Raw genomic sequence first — 20,209 nt, 5'->3', positions numbered from 1 at the left:
ACTAAATCCCAACAGAGTCAACACCAGGTGTAAGAGCATGACTATTTGAGAGTCTTTAGTTCCCATATGCTTTGTGCAAATTTATATAGGGCATCTGTAGTATGTTTCCCACACTCTCCATGATCTGCATCATCCATAATGATCAAGGGCCATGAAGTGGTAAAAACCTAGAAAATTCAACTAGTATCTTTAATGACTGGGCAGTCCAGAATCTCCTCAGATAGTCTGTGCTTTGGTGAAAGAACAAGCAAACAGATCTCAATGGGTTCTAATAATGCTAACCTTTCTGAAAGCAGATTTTCATTAACTGTTATGTGCTAAATGAGTTTTATGTTGTCTGCGCCGTATTAACTGGGTATAATTGATCACAGGCAACAGGACTATGCAAAAAAGACCTGAATGCAATGTGTCTTGGGAAGAGCTTCAGGTCAAAAAGTGGCAGAAGTGCAACATTTGAAACTCCTGGGAAGGTACAGCATAATGACTGGTCATGGGCCAATTTTATTGACTTCATGGGCGACCATTTGCTTATAAAACTCCTATAAAGGGAGAGTTGTGGCTGGGGTGACATTGTTATGTAGCTGTTCAACAGCACGTGGAGGAATAAGACTGAAGGGGAAGAGTCACATGTTGGTGCCTAAGAGATGATCCTGAGACTGGAACAAGCAAAAGTTTTGTCCCCCCCAATAAGTGTGCTTTCATGGCCAAACCCCAATGACCAGCACAATGTCTAGTTCAGATGTTTTCCTGTGCCATCTAGCTCCAAACAGATATCCTGCAGTGCTATGAAGTATCCCTGTGCAAGAAAAATTGTTTCAGTTACATGAACAGGTCTTATACCCACATATTTTTAAAGGTGTTAAAAAACTGACAGGATGTAAAATCCCAGATGCTGGACTGGCTTAAGAATGGAAGTGAAGCCTTGGAAAAAGACTGAAAAGATTAATAAATGCTGGCCTTATTGCAGTAAACTGTTATAAAGAAAATACTGGCTATTGAACATGAAAATACCTTTAAATCTATCCAAGAAAAAACAAAAAAACAAACAATGAAATCAAATAAATTCTCGTGAATAACACTGAAGGAGCATCTAGGTGCTCTTCTGGGAGCAACAGTTTGTGAAATGCATCAGGTCGCAGCATGCAATACAACTTTGCTTTTAATCTGTAGGATTTTATTTACTTGCAGATTTCCCATTGGATGAACTGTGGGGAACAAGGGGGAAAATAAAACCAAAATAAGTCCAACATTTATCAAAGGGAAGAAATGGGTCCTAGCCATTGCTCGGGCAGCAAGATAACTTAAGTGACCTGTGCCCAAATGACTAAACTGGTAATCTGTGTTGTGCTTCTGTGACCATGAATGCCACTATGCCCTTGCCAGTGCTGCTTAGGAAGCTCAGTGCAATGGGGTCTTTGGAAAGGGAAAAACTTTTGCTCTTTGTGTTCTCCATCAAAAGAGTCTGACTCCAATCAGAGGAGTCCTGTCATTCTTAAAAAGAATCATTATCTTCATTATCAATCATTATCTTCAATCATAATCACATTTTTAAGCTTTATGCCTCAACTAGACAATTAATCCTCAACCAGGCAGTTAATCCTAATCCAGAAGCCCCAGGCTACCCAGCTGCCATCATTAATGCTGCTGGAGAGACTAACTACATGGAAGGAAGGAATCAACTTATAAAGGAGTTTCTGGGAGGAACTGTAGGTAGAATTATTCTGGAATTATTTGGGAGGCAGGAGGAAAAGTACTCTGCAAAATATTTTATAAGAGTCTGCTATGCGTTGCCAGTAAGTATAAAAAATTAAGGGACATCTCAGTCCCTGAGTGACTTAGAAATTCAGAACAAAGAGAAAACTAAGCTTCTAAATGTACATTCATAAACAACAAAATATAAGTAATATAATTACTGGAACAGCTATAACATTGGCCTGTTTCAGTGCATTTGAAATTCAGTCAGTTGTCAGCAGATGCAAGTTAAAACATGCAGTTCAGATCATACTGTTGTTGTCCCTCCCTGAGAACATCCAGCTTAAAGCCACCTTTACCAAATACTGTGCCATTCACTGGAAAAATTGTCAAATAAAGACTTCATTAAAAACAAAACAAACAAACAAATTAATCAACTCACCAATAAACACCCCCAGAGAAAACATATATGACCTGAAAACTTTGGTTTCAGGAAAATTTGCTTGTTTCCCTTATAGGTCAGCAAGTTCACTATCACCTTCCTTATCACACCAACAGAAAGGGAATGTCCCACAGCAGGGCTGCAGCCATGGCTTCCAGATGACGTTGTACAGGGAGAGCTGCTCTGGTACTGGAGTCAGTGTCCTGCGGTGCTCTTCTATGGCTCTCCCAATCCGCTCTACCACAGTGTCAAAGAGGGGCTCAGTGTCAGCTGACAGAGGTTTGGCTTCAGAAGGGTCTTGTGAGAGGTCAAACAGCAATGGAGGCTCATGCTGGGTCACACCTTCCCCAAAACATGGGCAAAATCCTCTGTCATAACAAGCTCCAGCCCCGAGTGGACGGAATTTTGGGGTCACATAATGAGCCTTCCAGGTGGCTCCACCTGGCAGGAGAGAAAGAAGGCTTTCCGTGATGCTGGTGGTTATCACCAGGTGTGTATCACAGGAGTGAATGTTTTCCTAGAGTTCATTTTTGGGCACTGGGTTGCACTTCAGCTCTATACTCACTAGTTGACATAGTATTGTAATTTCATTTAAATTAAATGCTACAAAATTAAATTAATAATTTGAAATTATTTCTATTTTTTTCTAATTTTCTAGTTTTCCAGCAGATATCACTTATCCCTGATTTTTATTTATTTATTTATTTATTTATTTATTCTATGAAGACATGCAAAAAAGATTTGAGGTTTCCATGGCTTGCTTCCAGGTAGCAGAAGGACAGACAAAAGACTGAGGAAAAGACTGAGACATGAGACAAAAAGGGCATGGACTTCCCAGGCCTAGCATTCAAATAGAGAGGTAGATGAGACCCATCCTGAGTACTAGTATCCTGCCTAGCATGACAGAGCTTGTGTCATGTGCCTGGAAGCTATGAGCAAAAACTTTTTGCCATATAAGTAACGACAATGATAATAAGTTCTTTATCACCTTACACCTGGAATTAGTTGGAAAGCTGCAGTCCGAGAAAAACAAAACAAAAGAAAACAAACCAAAACCAAACCAAACCAAACCAAACCAAAACAAAACAAACAAACAAAAAAAACAAAAACAAACAAACAAACAAAAAAAACCATGTTAGATAAATCTACCTTCCTGTAGACTGACCTCAATTCTTCTAAAGGATTCTTGTACTCACTGTCCTTCTGGTGCCACCGCACAGCATGTAAGTGAATGCCACAGTAATGAAACAGGAACTCGTGCTCTGAGTGCTCAGCTCTTCCTTGCAGTAAAGGCATCAGATCCCGGCCATCAATAACCCTAACAGAAAAAAGGGATGCCATCAGATTGGGTTAAGTTGTACGGCACTGTGTTTCCTCTGTACACCCCTGGTTGGAATTGACAGCTTTGAACAAGGAAGAGTTTGTAGAAGACTGCAAGTAGATGCTGAATCTCAAATGAAGGAAGAGGTGACTGAGCTGTGGTAACATTTATGTGTCTAGAAAAGGATCAGGAGTGATAAACAACATGGTAGGCCCTTAGAACTTGTTTCCAAAGTAGGTTTTCTATTGTTTTGGGAGAAAAGGGGGAATAATTACACTTATGTTTGTACCTGTCCTGTGGTACTACCCCTCCAGCCAGATGAGTTACTGTGGGGTAAATGTCCATAAGACTTGTAGGTTCATTGATAACTGTGCCTGCAGGTAACACTCCTGGCCATCTAAGTATCCCTGGGACACGGATTCCTCCTTCCCAGCCTCCCATAGCTTTTCCACCTTTAATCAAAAAAAAAAATATTAAAAAAATCATTAAAATATTTTTTTTAAAAAAATATATTTCAGTTGAATTATACTGTATTAACATAAAACTATTTTTATCTTCATGAGTCTTCTGTACCCTCTTGATGTTACCACTAACTTCCTTCTCCTCAGCATCACCGATAATGTGTTCACTATATTACCCCATTTGTGACCTTATACTTTTACTCCTTTTTGTTATTTTATAAACACATTGTCCCATTAGAACTCAATGTGGATACAGTTTTCAGATATAAACTGATTACACAGCCAAGTTCTCCTCTCTTTTGCAACCATATAACATACCTGTTGCAGTTAAAACAAAGTCTCAGATGTCAGATGCAGCTAATATTTATATATTATAAGTTACAGCTAATAATTAAGCTAATAATATTTATATAAGTTACACATTCTTAATGAAAATTAACTTGTGATCGGTTGCTTAGTGAGGAAATGACAGCTTGAGAATTATTGCTTAAAAGAACATCTACACATGCTAGGACTGTGTATATTTTTGAATGCATAGTTAATAAGAGACAAAAATGCTTCTCAAGGATAAAAACAGTTAACCCTGAAGCATGCAGTCTTATCTCATTTTTAGAGGTGTTCTGAGTACTTTGCTAGTTGTTGCTGGGTTGTCACCACCCCTGACAGCTCTTACCTCTGTATATTCCATTCCAGCCACCAAGCTGCCTTGTATCTTCTTGTCTTTCCAGCCATCCACCGTGATCAGAGGCAAAGTAAACCAGTGTAGTACTTTTCAAGCCTTCCTTGTCAATAGCATCTAGAACCTGCCCTGTAAACAGGGGAATATATGTGCATTAAAAAAAATAAAAAGTGTAGTTCACACAATATGGGTTTTAGCCTCTGACTTGCAAACATTAAAAAATGTAGGTCTACTCAGTATTTAAAGGAAGAGTTATACAGCACTGAGATTTACAGATGTCATTTCACTGTCTATATAAAAGCGCACAAAAAAAGACATGCCCTAAACCCTTCATGCAAGAACTACACCAGAAGTCTCTAGCCTCTATTGTAAAGGAGTGGTGTGCTGTAAAAATATGGAAAGAAATCTTTATTGAAGGTTCCCAGAAAGTAAGATTCTGCATAAGTGATGGCCACAGAGAAAAATGAGAAAAAATGTCTTATACATTTATCTTATAATTTTCTAGACCTTGGCTAGTATTTACATCAAGTTACTGGTAGCATTTAACATATATTAACAATGTAAATCTTTTTTTTTTTTTTTTTTTCTTGATCTGATTCTGCCTTTTTAAGTATGTCTGCAGTGTGCAAGTGTTTGAAAGATAGGTATGAAAAACTATTCTTTCTGTACATATACACCTGATTCTTATTCCTTTTACAAATTTAACTACTTTTCCTACTGCATGGTTGGTTAATAAAAAATATTCTCCTTCTCCTTGAAAAAAAACAGGTTCAAAAATTACTTGAATCTAATTTCTGGAAACATCAATTAACATTTATGAACACCTCTCGATTAGTGAGTGGACTGAAAAATATTCAGTACTCTGCTGAATTCATCAGTCACAGAAAAATAGCCTGCTGTCTTACACATGGAACTACTTTACTTATCAGTTTTATCACCTTCTTATATGTCCTGCTTAGAAGCAGATAAGACATGAACAGAAGAGGCTGAAATTACATGATCTGGAATAAATAAAGAAAGTTAAATAGTTCTTAGTTCATGTAGTATTTACGAAGAGAAGCAGATGGTTATCTTGAGAGCAGCCAAGGGGACATGGTTATAACTGGTAAACCCTAGACAAAAAAATAGATTCACTTGGTCCAAAACTAGAGAAAATAAAAAGCCAACAGTGTAAACAGTGCTCATACAAGGCTGATGTTATGACTTTTTTTTTCCTTCTTGCTTTTAATTCTCTTCCTTGTTTTTTGAATGAATAACAACTGCATTTTTATTGCATATTCACACCTAGGCATTAGCTAGAGAGACACTCTTATTTGCTATGGCCACTTACCCACCATCCAGTCCATCTCCTCTACATTGTCTCCATACAAACCATGGCTGCTCTTCCCAATAAACTTCTCTGTGGTGAGGAGAGGGGTGTGGGAGTGTAAAAAGGAAAGAAAGAGGAGGAATGGCTTGTGCTTATTTCTAAAAAACAGAAATCAACGCTTTGTTACTAGGAGGAGAGTTCTCAATACATATAGAGGTCAATAATAATGGAAAACGGTATTACGATTTACATATGTATTTCAGCAACCACTTCAGAACTATGTTACTTTTTAAGGTATTAAAATCCAGTGATTAGGATCTGTCTGATAAAATAATGTTTGATTCTCTTTTTTCTCTGAATCATACATAGAAAAGTTTCATATTGAAGCTCCACTTTCATCTCTTGTAAACCATCACCATGCTACTGAAATGAAGACAGTGAGTTCATTGCCTGTCAGTGGCTCCCCACGTCAGTCCATACAATAACGTTAATCCACAGCTCTTCTTATCTTTCCCTTGCCCATACACACATTTCTGCCACAAGCTGTTGTTATCTTTTAAAGTTTCACTTTTGGACTCACGGAATGGAATTGAATAGAATGGAATAGAATAGAATAGAATAGAATAGAATAGAACAGAACAGAACAGAACAGAACAGAACAGAACAGAATAGTTCTGATCCTACAATGATGAGAAAGTCCAACTGCCTGACCACTTTGGGGCTAACCAAAAGTTAAGTCATATTATTAAGGGCATTATCCAATGTCTCTTGAACACTGACAGACATAGAAATATGCATTTCCTCAAAATAGCCTATGAACATTCAATCTAATATGTGGAAATTTGGAAAGGTTATCCACTTCAATGAAGCTAGGAATAACAGATGTCTTTAAGAGGCAGTTAATTTATGGCTTAATACTGTAGTGCCATTATTAGCATTATTAGTAATTAATAGGCATAATACTATTTATATTATTCTTTACAGTTATAGAAATTACAGTTTGCCCAGAGAAGCCATGGATGCCCCATCACTGGAAGTATTCAAGGCCAGGCTGGATGGGGCTTTGGACAACCTGGTCTGGTGGGAGATGTCCCTGCCCATTGGAGGGGGTTGGAACTGGGTGGGATTTAAGTCCCTTCCAACCCAAACCATTCCGTGATTCTAAGATTCTACAAAGACTTTACATGGGAAAATGCTGTTGAAAGATATGCAAGAACCAGAATAAATGTGATCAAAGGAAATTTAGTTTACCTTTCAATAAATGCAATGGACTCTCTCAAGATAAGTGATGTAGTCCTTTCTGTCACCATTGGCTGCTCAGTAATTTCATGGTTTCTCATCATAATGCAGTTCCAGTATCTCACAAATCCATAGCTTGAGAACCATGACACAAAGAACAGGAGACTAAACCCAGCAAGGCAGGTTAGTGTTTTCCAGCGGACTGGAATCAAGCCAGTGATTCTACCTAGGGCAGCAGTGAGTGTAAAAAGGCAAATCATCTGAGTGTAAAGCCAGAGTTTCCTTCTGAAGACTCTGTCCATCTCTGGTGCTTCTGTTGTTTGGCAGTCACTTATTAGCGTAAAAGGCATTCCATAAAAATAATCAAACCCATGGTTCAAAGGGTGATGACAGTGGTCGTTGCGGGATTCACAGTTAACACCTTGATGCCACTTCCCTGAAAATATGCATTATTAAAACATAGAGTTAATATTTACAAATGAACTTTTTCTCATTAATAACATTTCTCAAAAAATGTTTTCTTTTACTACTTCTTCATCCTACAGATACATACTGATTAGGTACCAATAAAATGGGGTATATCTTATAATTGGTGAAAGTTAACCACTACAATTTATGAATTCCCACCAGAGTTATTTCCACCACCCAGTTAGGGTGCTCTGTATTCATGCCTTGTAGCTTTGATCAAATGCAACAAAGTCTGAACTATAAAGGCAACAAGAAATAGGGAAGACCTTGGGTTTTTAGAACTTTGTAAAATGTATGGCTTTCCTGGAGACCTGTCAGGTATGAAATAGGAGGAAGGAGTCCTTTTGTAAGCATGGGTAAAAATAACACTGTTCTTTTGTCTCTTTAACTTTAAGATGCTATGGATTTATCTAATTAATTAATTATTTATTTATTTTTCCTGGAAGTTTTGGATGACTTAATGGCAGTCCTATGGCAACACTCAGTGATGTGTTAGTGACAGCTATGAAAGTGCAATTAATTAGCTTGCATCTCAACAGTGAGTTTGCCAGCCAAACTGTCAGATCCAGAATAATTTGAGCTCAGGAGATCAAGATTTGTCATGAAATTACACATATGTAAGTAACTTTGCTGATAATAATATCTCCATATTTTGGATGAGAATAGAAAGTTTTGTTTTATAAATATTTTGTTGCCATTTATTTGTATTTAGCCAAGTTTTAAATCATCAAAGACTTTTTTTTTTTTTTTAATTTAAATAATAAAGTCTTCATATATCAAAAGGAACACCTCATGGCTGTTTGCAATTGCAATACCATTTGTTCTTTATTATGAACATATGTCCACTATTATGATGAATGGCACATCAAAATCATACGTTTTACAGGGAAACGTAACAAGTTGTTTCATTTGGCTCAAACACTGAGGCTTACAGATATGTGAATCGAGTGACCAGAATCTACCTTTTTTTTTTTTTTTTTTTTTTTGGTTGTTTTGTTTTGTTTTCTCAGAGGAGCAGTTTAATTAATTTTTAAAATCTCTGATGTAATGTAGGCTTTGGATACCAGATATAAAGATCAAAATGAACTCTTTGAATTTTACTTGAAAACAAATTTGCAACCAGTTCTTATTGTGGAGTAAAGAACTGTGCACTGACAAAAACATATTATCCTAAGCAATTGGTTCACTATGTTACAACTACATATACTAACAGTGACCCCTGAGTAGATTTCAAAACAATTGCAATGCATTACAATAGGAGCAGAAAAATCTACTTTGGAGGGGAAAAATGCTACTTTATGGATGTAAATATAAAATTATATTATTGGTGGATGAATTATTTTCAGATAAAATTCAGTTTACCTCAAAATATATTTAGAGACAGCTATAAAATGAGACAAGTGTGTAATAAACATACAAATGTATTGGTCATAAATACAGGTGCAGTTAATGTATTCTTGGGCTTCAGATGCACTTCAACTTCTAAATCTCTAGCTGAGATTGATAAAGGCTTCTGACATGCTGCAAAAGACTCAAAGCCATAGATAATAAATTGTCTGATTAAGATAAATTAATCTTTGAGACCCTATTATACAACAGTATATTTCTGACTACAAAGACTTTGTAAAGCATTGCCCAACATAAAGTCTGCTTATCACGTTAATCCATAGTTTATTAGTAGGAATTAACTTTGCAGTCACACTGGCTGTGCTCATAACAAACCAAACATAAACCACTTAGGTGAATCAATTTAGTGGCTATTCAGCTGCAGCAATGTCGGCATGTGCTGTGTAAGATTTCTTGCTTCATGACTCAGCTCAGGAACATTTGTGTTTCCTCAGTCTGTGAAACTATGTGATATATCTAAGATAATAATTATTTGAAACTGGATCATGACAAAAAAAGTTACAACTGTATTAAAAAAATGTCCTATAAAATATAAAGTAAAATGGATTTCTTATTAATGCTGAAGGAGATAATGTTTCATGGGCTGTACTGAAATACTGGTGAACTACAGTGACATGCTGCACTTAAATAATTGTTTAAATAAATAATTTAAATAATTGTTTTGTTTGTTTTTGAAAGACCAAATCCTGTGACATTTTGAACTGATTCTATTGCTGTTAGTAGCAGCTGTTGTCTTTTCTATAGAAAAAAACCAGCTCTGTCTGCTCTGCTCTGTGTAAAGCATGCACAAGCATCTTTGCATGAAACTCATGTATTTGTTTCTTATTTAATAGCACTGGAATAATTATCATATAACTGGTAGAATAGTATTTAAGGGATATTTTTAACAACATATTTTCCAGTATATCTTTTAACAACCACAGGCCAATGTGTTTGAAAGCAGACCAACAGTAAAGATTGTTTTTTATCACATATTAGTTCTTTTAAGAGAGATTCTTTTTGGTCAAGACTTCTTCTTACATAATATTCTTTTATTGGGAAATAAAAATATTACTGTTGTGACATAAGCAGTTGCTAATCAAACCAAATAGTCTGAATGGAACATCCTCAGGAACATCTCTTTACCTATTAGTCCTGTGCTGTAGCCTTGTTGCTGCAGAATTTTGGCAAAAGTAGTTTCATTTGGAGGGAGCCCTCCTGAGCCACCATTCCAAAAAATAACACGATAATTGTTTATTGCATCCATTCCTACAAAATATAATAAAATCTCAGTAAGTACAAATGGTAGTTTTATCAAATATACTTTCTCGATTCCTGGTTTCATTGGTATTATAGTGTCAAATGTTTATCCTAATGCTGTTTATTTGGGGAAATCAATCTTGGACAGCATACAAGGATGAGATTTAAAAGATTTAAATCTCTTCATTGTGTATTACCTGTCCTTCTTAGCATCTGATACTACACCATTTTATCTGGAATGGCACAGTCTTACAGATGCATTTCTATGTTGCAGTGGCATCCAGGCTGCATGCAGTATACTTGTCTGGTGTGTTGGTGAGGGTAGGGAGCAGGGCAGGGAAATTTCATCCCTCTCTCAACCTCAAACTCCAGCTTGCATAAGGCTGCCTGCAAACTCACAACGTCCCTGCATGGTGGCAGGGCTGGTATACGACTACTGAAACCCACAGGGCAGCTATATAGCACCCTAATCTTCTCCTCAGGTTTACACTCTGTTATTCAGCATTATATACTGGCATAACCTCATCATATGATGTGATGTGAAGTATGAAATGTCTTGAAAGTGTTGAACAGCCCTGCTGTTACAGCGGGACACAGACTCTGTACAAGTTCATGTGCATTTTTCAGCTATCTCAGTGGGAGCTATAAGGATGAAAGTAGGATGACATGTCAGCTTCAAAATGCCTCAGGAATGAAGGCACTGAAGATTTTTGCAATAGAACAAGCATTAGAGTCACTGTTAGAAAGGTACAGAGCTATTTGCTTTTCATACCTCTTCAGCTCAGGAATGCATTTTGACAGGATAGTATTATTTCTTCAAAAACAGTACTGGGAAAAATAATATAGCTGTCAAACTGTTATTTTGTAGGACAGATGAATTTTGATATATAGGTTTACAAAGCTGACCTGTAAATGACTCACTCTGCATGCAGACTGGGGGGAATGGACACAAATCTGCATAGATCTATTAAGTTCCCTGAAAGGCTCTGTTATTTCTTATATCTGATGAGGAGTCCCCCAAAACCAAAGTTAAATGTAACTAGTGTTTTAAAGATGTGTTACTATCATACTCTGTGTAATAACTTATTTGAATGAAACAATTTGTACCAACTCCATTCTGGCTGCAATCTGTTCAATACAGCACAAAAATGCAACCAGAGTTGCTATCTGGCGGGGAGTGAGGTGCTCTGAAGAGCTGGCTCTTCTCTGCCTTACTTCCCTCTGGGCTGGTTCATTGTATGTCATAAATATAGATGCAGCCTCCAAGGTACTAGACCTAGCTGGTGAGTCTTTTGTGTCCCTAGTCAGGGACGGTAAGTCTATGGCACTCTGTCTCTGCATGCCTTCATTCCTTTGTGCCCACTGTATGACACTCTTCCCTTCAGCAATAAAGCAATGTTTAAAAGCTACTTGGCTGTGCAAGGCAAACCTGATCGGAGAGGATATCTGCCAGTGAGGAAAGCTGCTCTGCTTGGGGTGCAAAGTGGAGCTGCAGCGATGTGTTGGGTAAGTTTCACTCCTTCCTTTGCTAGGCGATCGATGTTTGGGGTCCTAAAAATGTAACCAACACTGTCAGGTATTATTCAGAGGGCCTTCAAGGGAATGAGAATGAGGAATAGTACACTTATCTTCATTTTTTGAAGTTTATTCTATTTGAAATATTTTGATTTCTTTTATTTATTTTCAAGAAGGGGGATTATTTTTTTTTCTTTTCATTTAACAATAGCTACCTGGATAAATTTCAAGCCAATCATTCCCTCTTTTTTCCTAAGTCCAATGAAAGGTCTTGGCAAAATGCATCTCACTGCTCTTGAAGAAGAGAACTCATGCCTTGGGGATGATGTTATCTTGAAGGCTGAGACATTCAGAGCCTCATCACCCGTCTATCTGAAACTTGCCTGTTGGTGCCAGCAGGGTGAGATTCTGAGATCTCTGCTGGATGGGGGGAGTGCTCCCACCAAGTCTGGTTTTGTTCAGAGAAATAACGTGCTGGTAGGAAGCCAGCAGGTATTAATGTGGCATGATTTTTAAAGAGAAGACAAATTCCATGTCCTCGTGTCTGTATATAGAAGTATTTCCTAGTAACATAGTTCATCACAGTGATTAAAACTGTATTTCGATGTGAGACTTGGAAAGAATGGCAAAACAGACTTGAATGAGGTAATGAGGCCTGATATGTTGAAAGAAGAGACAGCATTTTTATCTTCAGATATATGCAAAAACATAGCATTTCTCAGTATTGGGCAGTTAAGGAATACACAAGAACTATTGTCACATTCCCAGAGTGGAAGAGCTCTGGATAGCAGAGCTGTCCGTGGGAATGCCCTCTAGTGTGTGAGATAATCCTGGTAGTGCTTGATATTTACATGGAGACCGCCCCCCCCACCTCCCCCCGCCCCCCCCCCCCCGGAAATGTCCCCTGTTCCCCAGTTCTCCAGTAAACAAATTTGAAAAGAGCTCTAATGGCTGCTGATGGGCAGAGGATCTCAGGCTTATGGGAAATAACACCAGGTCTGTTCATGATTACAGTTTGTTTCCTTACCTGATAGTATCATTCCCATAGCAACCTACATCCCCTATGCCAAGATCATCAGCCATCAACAGGACAAAGTTTGGCTGCGTGATGGTGGAAAGCTGTGCCAGTGGTGGCTGCAGAAGCAGACCGAAAATCACGGACGTGACCAGGGATTTCCTGAAACACAGAAGAAGGAAAGAAGCCAAAGGCCTGTCCATTCATCCCTCCCACTGCTTATGGCCAAAGACCTTCCCACATGAGCTTGTCTGTAGACCAGACCATTCTCTGCCCAGAACACAAAGGGCATCTTAGATTTTGATCACTGACCCGAACAGATGTCATAAAAAGGAAAGTGTCAGGAGCATAAATTTAAGATATCCTTTCCTATTTTTTTACAAACTTCTCATGAGCAGTGTCCCTTGGGACACATTAAAGATAATGAAAAAATTATTTTGCTTTAATAATTTGAGATGTTTCTAGAAATTGGTTTGGGAAACCAAGAATTTGGTCAGCTTCCCCTGACATCCTTCTTGTTCAGATTGAGACCTTTGTGTTAAAACCAATGGTAAGAACAAGACTCAACCAAACAGACAAAAAAAAAAAATCACATTGTGAGTATATTTTATGGATAAAAAAACTCATTCTTTTATAATATCATGTTCTGTCATCATTAAACTTAGATCACTTTAGATTTAATAATGATATAAAAAGAATTCATGAACTCTTTCTTACCAGTAAGATGTTAGTTGCCAAATCATTTTTGCATTTGGGGTGTTCAGATCCTGTAAAACCAAGAGAGAGCCTTGTCATGCTTGCATCTTCCTAGTAATCAAGGCAATAAAAACTTAAAAAAAGCTTTAGATAAAAACTTAATCAAAGCCTTACAATATTCATTCTGTTTTATTTACTTTAGTTTGACTTTGATCAGCTCCTACATGAAGAATAGTAAAGGCATTAAAGTAATTTTTATTGATAGGACTTCTTCACTTCTTAGAGGAATTTTGCTCTTTTGTGAAGTTTTTCTTAAAGTAGTAAAATATTTCTTCTTTGTTACATGTCTTAGCTTTATAAAAATACTTAGAATTCAGTCACAAAGAAAAGATCTCTTTAAAACCTAGTCCTCAATATCATTATTTTTCTGTAATCACAGAGACAGAAGCAGCCTGCTGCTTCTTCTTATAATGTGCCAAGTTTCCTTTCAGGCTTATGAGGAATATCTTTAGCCATAGAAATTCTAGTCATCTTCTTTCAATGATGACATTTTCACAGAAGACACCAAATCTGTGTCCTCCTGTTGTTTGGCTTTATACTCTGAGCTGAGCCTTTTTCCTTCTTTGTATGTGTCAGATTTCAGGGTTTTAAACAATTTTCCCTTTATCTGTACAGCTTTCTGCTAAGGTTCTTCTGGATCATTCTCTTTTACTACCAGGACAAGAAAAAACATTAAAAGGTTTTAAAGTTGAAGCTGAGTGATGAGGCTTTTCAACAGACTCCTTTCATTTTTTTCCCATGTCTGGTTAAATTATTCCAAGTGTCCCAATTTTAAAAATCTTGTTGGTTTAAATTTTTTTTTTTTTTCCAGAAATTATACTATTTAGCAGCATAGTTAATAGCCATGGTTTGTACATTTTATTGATCAATACTACAAGCCTCACTGTGAAAAAGTACATTTCTGTGCTTAGAAAATTGATATTCAGACATGCACAGTGCATAAATGCTGGTGCAGCACTGCTATCTACAGACATTCAAACTTTGTTTCCTGCATCTGAATTTGTGCCTTTGCTGCATCCTAGGCCTCTACAGGAGAGATACTGGAGTACAGCTCAGCCATGCTTTATGTATACATACTACTTGCCCTAGAACAGGTGAAATTAATGGGAATTTGAAGGGTTTCTTCAGAAGCTGCCTGTGAAATAGCAGGTAAAATACAGAAAACAGCTTGCCCTGCTGCATGACATTACCTCTGTCAGGCCGCTTGCTCAGTGAAAGCAACGGGAGTGCTGCCAGAAGAACCCTAGCAGGTCCTGGGGGAATTAGAGGGATAATCAGAGCATTTTTTTTCCCTGTTCCTCACCTTTTTGAGAAGAAAGAGAGGGCCCCATGTCCCCACACAGTGGTGCTGCTAACTTGGCCATGAGCACTTTTGGGAACAAAATCTTGTGGGGTCTGTATGGCTCTGCTATGGAAACCAAACCCAGCTTCAAGCAAGACTCTTTCCTCTCTCTCCCATTAATTAACTCCCTCAAATATAATGTAGATTTTATTCCTTTATCCATTTTAATAATCTTGGAGGTGGGGTGGGGGTGGGGGTGTAACTTGCAGGTCTTCCTTACCTTACTGTTTTCATTTACTGACTGAATTTTTTATGTCCATCTCTGCTTTTCTATCAAAATTCTCACAAGATACTGAGATCCCAATTCAAGCCAGTTTGCATACGATAAATTATTCATATTTTCAGATATGCTCAGATGCACTTTTCACATTCTTTATTCTCAGATGCTTTTCACAAAAACAGTACCCATTTGTGGCATCAGCTATGTAACACTCAGTGGAAGCTCTTCCAGGTTATATTCCATTCAGTCTGCTACTCTTTGGTCTGTCAAAATATCTTCTAAATAGTCCTTATCTGTAGTCTTCACATAGATAAAAAAAGTCAGACTCACTCACGATAAGTTCTCTGCTGCCGACTCACTTTGTACTCAGGCATGGATGAGAATAATGTTGTAAAGGGAAAAGCCTTCAAAACACTTCCTCGAGATATTTTTATCTACAGCAGCAAGAAACTTTTTCAAACACCCATTAAAATTTTCCGGAGCATTTCCAGAGACAGCAAGGGAGAAATACAGTACCTGGTAATATCAAGTTAGGCTCAAAGCAGGCAGCTGATGCACTGGAGTGTGAGCTTATTTTCATTCGACTTAAAAAAAAAAAACAATTTTTCAGCACAGCAACTACTACTACAGCACGGCATCTAACATCTGTTGCTGAAGGCAGTCCTTAAATCTGCCCTGGCTGCTCATGCGCATTTTTCCACAGGAAAGCCTTGCTGTACTAGAGCTGACAAGCCGCTGGATGGTCTGACTTACACTGGAGTCCCTCAAGCTGCACATCCTGCCATTCGCACAACGACAACATTCATACAGGCATGAAGATCAGGCTGGGAGCACCACAGATGTAGCTAAAATGCTTTTTGCCCAGCCACTGTGTTTTCACAGGAAGCAAAGAACCTCCTTCAAGTCTGACAGGCTCCAATGAAAGACGCTATAAGTAACAGCTCCCAATAAACCTCCCCGCATTCCACCAAGGAGAACAGAAAATTACTGTACTTACAAAGCAGCAATTCTTTGCCTGTGGAAACAGGAATGGAGTGCATATCTTCACTTTACGGCCGCCCCAAGCGCCAGCAGTGATGACGAGGTCACCTCTGCACATGCAGTAAGAAGCAGTTTTAGGGTGTGGGAAGGAAATGGCAGGAAGAGACCTGAGTTTGCCTTTGCGGAAAATGAGTCATTCAGCTTCATATCTGAGCATTGCCTGTTTTCTAGTCATGTGGGCTAATGCTTTCTTTCTTGACTTTTCTTCTTTGAGTCCTGTTGTACCAAGTGTTTTCGGAAAATACAAAATACTAACAAACAACAATCTTGCATTGCTGACACAGAATTTCCTGTGCTTTCATGCCTCAAAAGAGAAGGGATGTTGTTACGAGTTGGTGGTTCACCAGCAACTGCAGTGCTCAGGTTACTTTGCTAGTGGAACATGTCTGAGGCTAGCTACAGCACTGTACAGGACCCCTATTCCACTCTTTCCCAACCCAAAATTTCCGTGCTGGAGAGGTTACAGCTGGCACACACAGAAGTGATGTGTTTGGTTTCTCTTCTCTCCTTCTACACTCGGTGCCTGCTTCCTTATCCCCACCCTTCTCTGCAGTCACTCAATCTTTACATCTCCAGTTCACTTTCCCCTTCACTTTAGCACTTCAGGATTCATTAACACACATACAGTTTCTGATTGTCTGATGCCCTCTGCTGTTGTGTGTTTTCTAAAATGAAAGCATGTTCAGAGTTGCTGCATTTTTCTGTCCAGGATGCAATCAGTCCCAATGCTGACTGGGGCAGGCCCTCTTGCAGCAGCGGTCTCCTCCACAGCTCTTCTGTTGTTTCTTATGTTTTTCCATGGCTTCTTGCAAATTGTATAGTATTTGTAATGGAAAACCACAAAGTATAACTGCTGTGTTATTTACTAAATTTAGAGTGTAGCAGAAAATTGAATACACGTCTACAGTGACATTGCAGGAACATGTCTCCTTGTTTTATTTGTGGCCTTCTAACTCATAAGGAGCTAGCCCAGATCACTACTGTGTAAGCAGCACTCCTTAAAGCCTGGCTACTGGCAATTGCCATCTGGGCACAACTAGGGTGTAAGGAAGATAAAGGAAGAAGAGTGGTTCTTGTAGTTTAAGGAGAATCCTCTCACAATGGCAAGTGGTGTTTATTTTGGTGTTTTATCTTGGAGAGGGAGAAAGATGAATGCCCTTTCACTGATGCCACACACAGAGGGCTTTTTCACAAGTTCTAGGCCAAGCTAATTCTGTTCCCTGCTGCTGCACTATCTGTACCTATTTTCTGTGGGGAAATCTTCAGAAAGCCTGTATTTATTCTGAATTAGGAATGAATGTGGAATTTTGCAAAAGTCTTGCATAGGTCTTTTAGCCTTATTTTCTTTAAAGCAAGTGCTGGAGGAAATATCACTTACCAACCTTTTTAAAATACCTCAACATCTAGGATTTTGAAGTCCCAAACTAGTAGCAGTTTCATAGTAGGATATGATGATTAAGAGTCTCCCTCTAGCGACTAATTTATTTTTGAACTTTTGTTAGGTTTTAAATAATACTTGGTTTATGCTCTATCTTTCTAGAAGCCATTGCTGCTCTATTTTTCTAAAAGACATTTATCCCTGTATGCGATGATGTAAAATGGTGTGATTTCTTTGAAGGCTGATTTACATTGGGTCTTCAAGGATTGAATGCCCACCAGCAGTTGCAGAGCCTTACCTGTCATCCTGGAAGCAAGTATTCCAGGTTTGCATCATCTGAAAGCAACTTGGTGCTTGTACTCCAGGACTACTCTGCAACATTAAATGGAGTGCAGTGAGTGGGGGTGACTGGGAGACAAGCTTCAGAAGTGCAATCATGGTCTAGGTTAAAGCAGAAATTCAGGTGCTCCCATTACCTACTTCTGGCCCGACTTGGAAAACACTTGGCCACAAGTATCAGAGAGCAATTCGGATCACTTACACACCATCTAACCTCTCAAGGGAACCTAAAAATCTGTGAGTGTTTCCATTCTGAAAAGCAATTTGCTGTAGTGTAGTCTAAAACAGTGCAAATGGTAGGGACCAGATGCTTGCATGTAGGTATGATCTAACTGTTCAGCAGAGCAGGATGAGAACTAACCTGAAAAAAACAAACAAACAAACAAAAAAAGATTTTATTTTATTTTTTCTGGATCTTGCTCCCATGATTTTTCAGTGGATTTTTCTATTAGAAACTGTGAAGAAGGTGTATGAAGAGCCTTTAAAATAGGAACAATGCAATGAGCCCAAACTGGTACACAAAAACTCTGTCTAAACACCAGGCAGCACTGTGCAGGTGATGTAGCCCTGGCACAGGCTGCCCAGAGAGGCTGTGGGGTCTCCTCCTTGGAGATCTTCCAAAGGTGCCTGGAGATGGCCCTGGACAGCCTGTGCTGGGTGTCCCTGCTGGAGCAGGGGTCGGAGCAGATGGTCTGAGAGCTCCCATCCAGCCTCAGCCACTCTGTGGTTCTCTGATGCTGTGAAACATGACTCTGGACTACCCTTTCATGAATCCCACCTTTAACGAGAGGCAGAAGTTAGCTCTCTTCAGCTGAGGAAAACCTGCAGTAGGTGATCCTCCGTGGAAAAGAAATTATCTTCATCTTGGGCTTTCCTGCACAAGAGAGTACTTAATTCAGATTCCTGGGGCCCTTGTGCTGTACTTGGTCATGCACTTATTTTGTCCCAGGTTTACATATGCTGTTTTTTCTGTTGCCACAGTCCTTGTGTTGTCCTACAGGGGTGGTTGCTTCTCTGTCTGCCATCCAGAGGGACACCTGGCTCTTCTAAGTACTGTATCATCACTCCTGCTGTTGACCCCCTCCAGACTATGCAGGCTGAATAAGCATCCGTAGCAGTCTGCTTTGACTCTACTCTTTAGGAATGTCATGTGTAAGTTAAATGAGTTAAAACAGGCAGGAGGTCTTTCATCTTCATTTCCATTGCACTGAAGGTAGAGATAACCTAGCATGTGAATATACATGTATGTATATATACATGAATGTATGTATACACATAACAGAGTTTACAGAGTTTATTTCAAATATTTATTCCTTTTTTCCCCACATGATAAAGAGAGCAAAACAGAAGATTAAGTTTTTAGGTAGTTGAGATGGCTAGACTAAAATGTACATTGGAAATACTAGGGAAAAGCAATAAAACAAGAATGTATTGATCTCACTGCTTGAGAAATAGTGGTGAGATGTGAAAAAATCATAGATTTTATCAGACAAGCTACAAAATACATAAAACATTTTTATTTTGACAGTTTGCAAAAGCAAGGACCCTATTTAACATGTTATTAAAACTGCTGTCCTTTAAAACTGCTTAAACCAGTAAGAGGCTGGGATAAAGCATGTGCTTGAAGCTTGGAGGTATTACCTGATCCTGTGTTTTGCCATCTTATGAAGTTTCCAGCAGTGCAATGGTTCTTGCAGATACCAAGAGCTACACTCACAATGGGGTGTTAGTTCAGCTATAGAGGGATGGTTAAAAGACGGAAGTATTTAGTTTCAGGCTGTTTTCTGACACCGAAACTAAATATACTCATACTGCTTGAGTCTATCTAGAACACTTCCTATGACAATTTTATAAAATATTTTTACTAGCATGGTAATTTATAAGGTAACACAGTGGAAAACTACAAGGCACTGTTGTCACTAAATGAAAAGAGCTAGATAAGGCACTCATGAGGTGTTTCAGATTTTCAATATTTTTCAATATTTTTCTAAACTTGAGTATGAAGTCAAAAATACATTTATGCTAATATACTTTATCAAAGATTTTCAAAAAGAAGTATAGGAGGTTTTAGTTTTCATTACTTATTCATTAGCAATTAATGACTATTAATAATTGGGCATTATATAAAATGCCAGTAAAATAAATGGTCTAACAACTTTGAGTGTTCCATATTCAAGTCAACTTTTCTGTCTATTGAAAAGTGATCCCATGATAAAGGAAATAAGGAGGATGAGAGACCTCCTGCCTGTTATTAGTCATTTAACTTATAAGCAACAATTCCTACAACATGAGACAGGAAATCTGTAATTCAGCATTCACAGAACTATGGGAGCTGAAAAGGTGAAA

General features: G+C 38.3%; 1 protein-coding gene across 7 annotated transcripts; it reads right to left on the bottom strand.

Moving 5' to 3' along the window:
• Positions 1-1,141: 1,141 nt before the first annotated feature.
• On the bottom strand, positions 1,142-16,509 carry LOC116498495 (arylsulfatase D-like). Of its 7 annotated transcripts, XM_032202821.1 has the most exons (12): positions 15,859-15,926; positions 15,622-15,689; positions 13,505-13,554; positions 12,800-12,949; positions 11,687-11,808; positions 10,144-10,266; positions 7,156-7,579; positions 5,926-6,062; positions 4,590-4,724; positions 3,745-3,907; positions 3,331-3,452; positions 1,142-2,575 (listed from the first exon to the last, which is right to left on the bottom strand). In XM_032202821.1, the coding sequence occupies exons 3-12, from the start codon at positions 13,528-13,530 to the stop codon at positions 2,205-2,207; spliced, it is 1,773 nt and encodes a 590-aa protein (XP_032058712.1). In that variant the 5' UTR covers positions 13,531-13,554; positions 15,622-15,689; positions 15,859-15,926; the 3' UTR covers positions 1,142-2,204. The 7 variants fall into 7 exon arrangements, with proteins under 7 accessions (XP_032058712.1, XP_032058690.1, XP_032058698.1 ...); XM_032202799.1 differs by lacking the exons at positions 15,622-15,689; positions 15,859-15,926 and adding an exon at positions 16,103-16,509; XM_032202807.1 differs by lacking the exon at positions 15,622-15,689 and having other exon boundaries at positions 15,859-15,904.
• Positions 16,510-20,209: the final 3,700 nt, after the last annotated feature.

Source organism: Aythya fuligula, chromosome 1 (assembly GCF_009819795.1).
Source record: "Aythya fuligula isolate bAytFul2 chromosome 1, bAytFul2.pri, whole genome shotgun sequence".
In the NCBI taxonomy this organism is placed as follows: Eukaryota; Metazoa; Chordata; class Aves; order Anseriformes; family Anatidae; genus Aythya; species Aythya fuligula.
This window is presented reverse-complemented; position numbering and strand designations above follow the sequence as displayed.

What these genes read in the sequence shown, in the direction of transcription:
- LOC116498495 (XM_032202799.1), bottom strand. Translation starts at nt 16,204, where the DNA reads ATGTGCAGAGGTGACCTCGTCATCACTGCTGGCGCTTGGGGCGGCCGT. An exon ending in TATGGGAATGATACTATCAG is followed by an intron (nt 11,809 to 12,799) that starts GTAAGGAAACAA and finishes TTACATTTTTAG; the next exon opens with GACCCCAAACATCGATCGCC. An exon ending in CAGATATCCTCTCCGATCAG is followed by an intron (nt 10,267 to 11,686) that starts GTTTGCCTTGCA and finishes TATATTTTGTAG; the next exon opens with GAATGGATGCAATAAACAAT.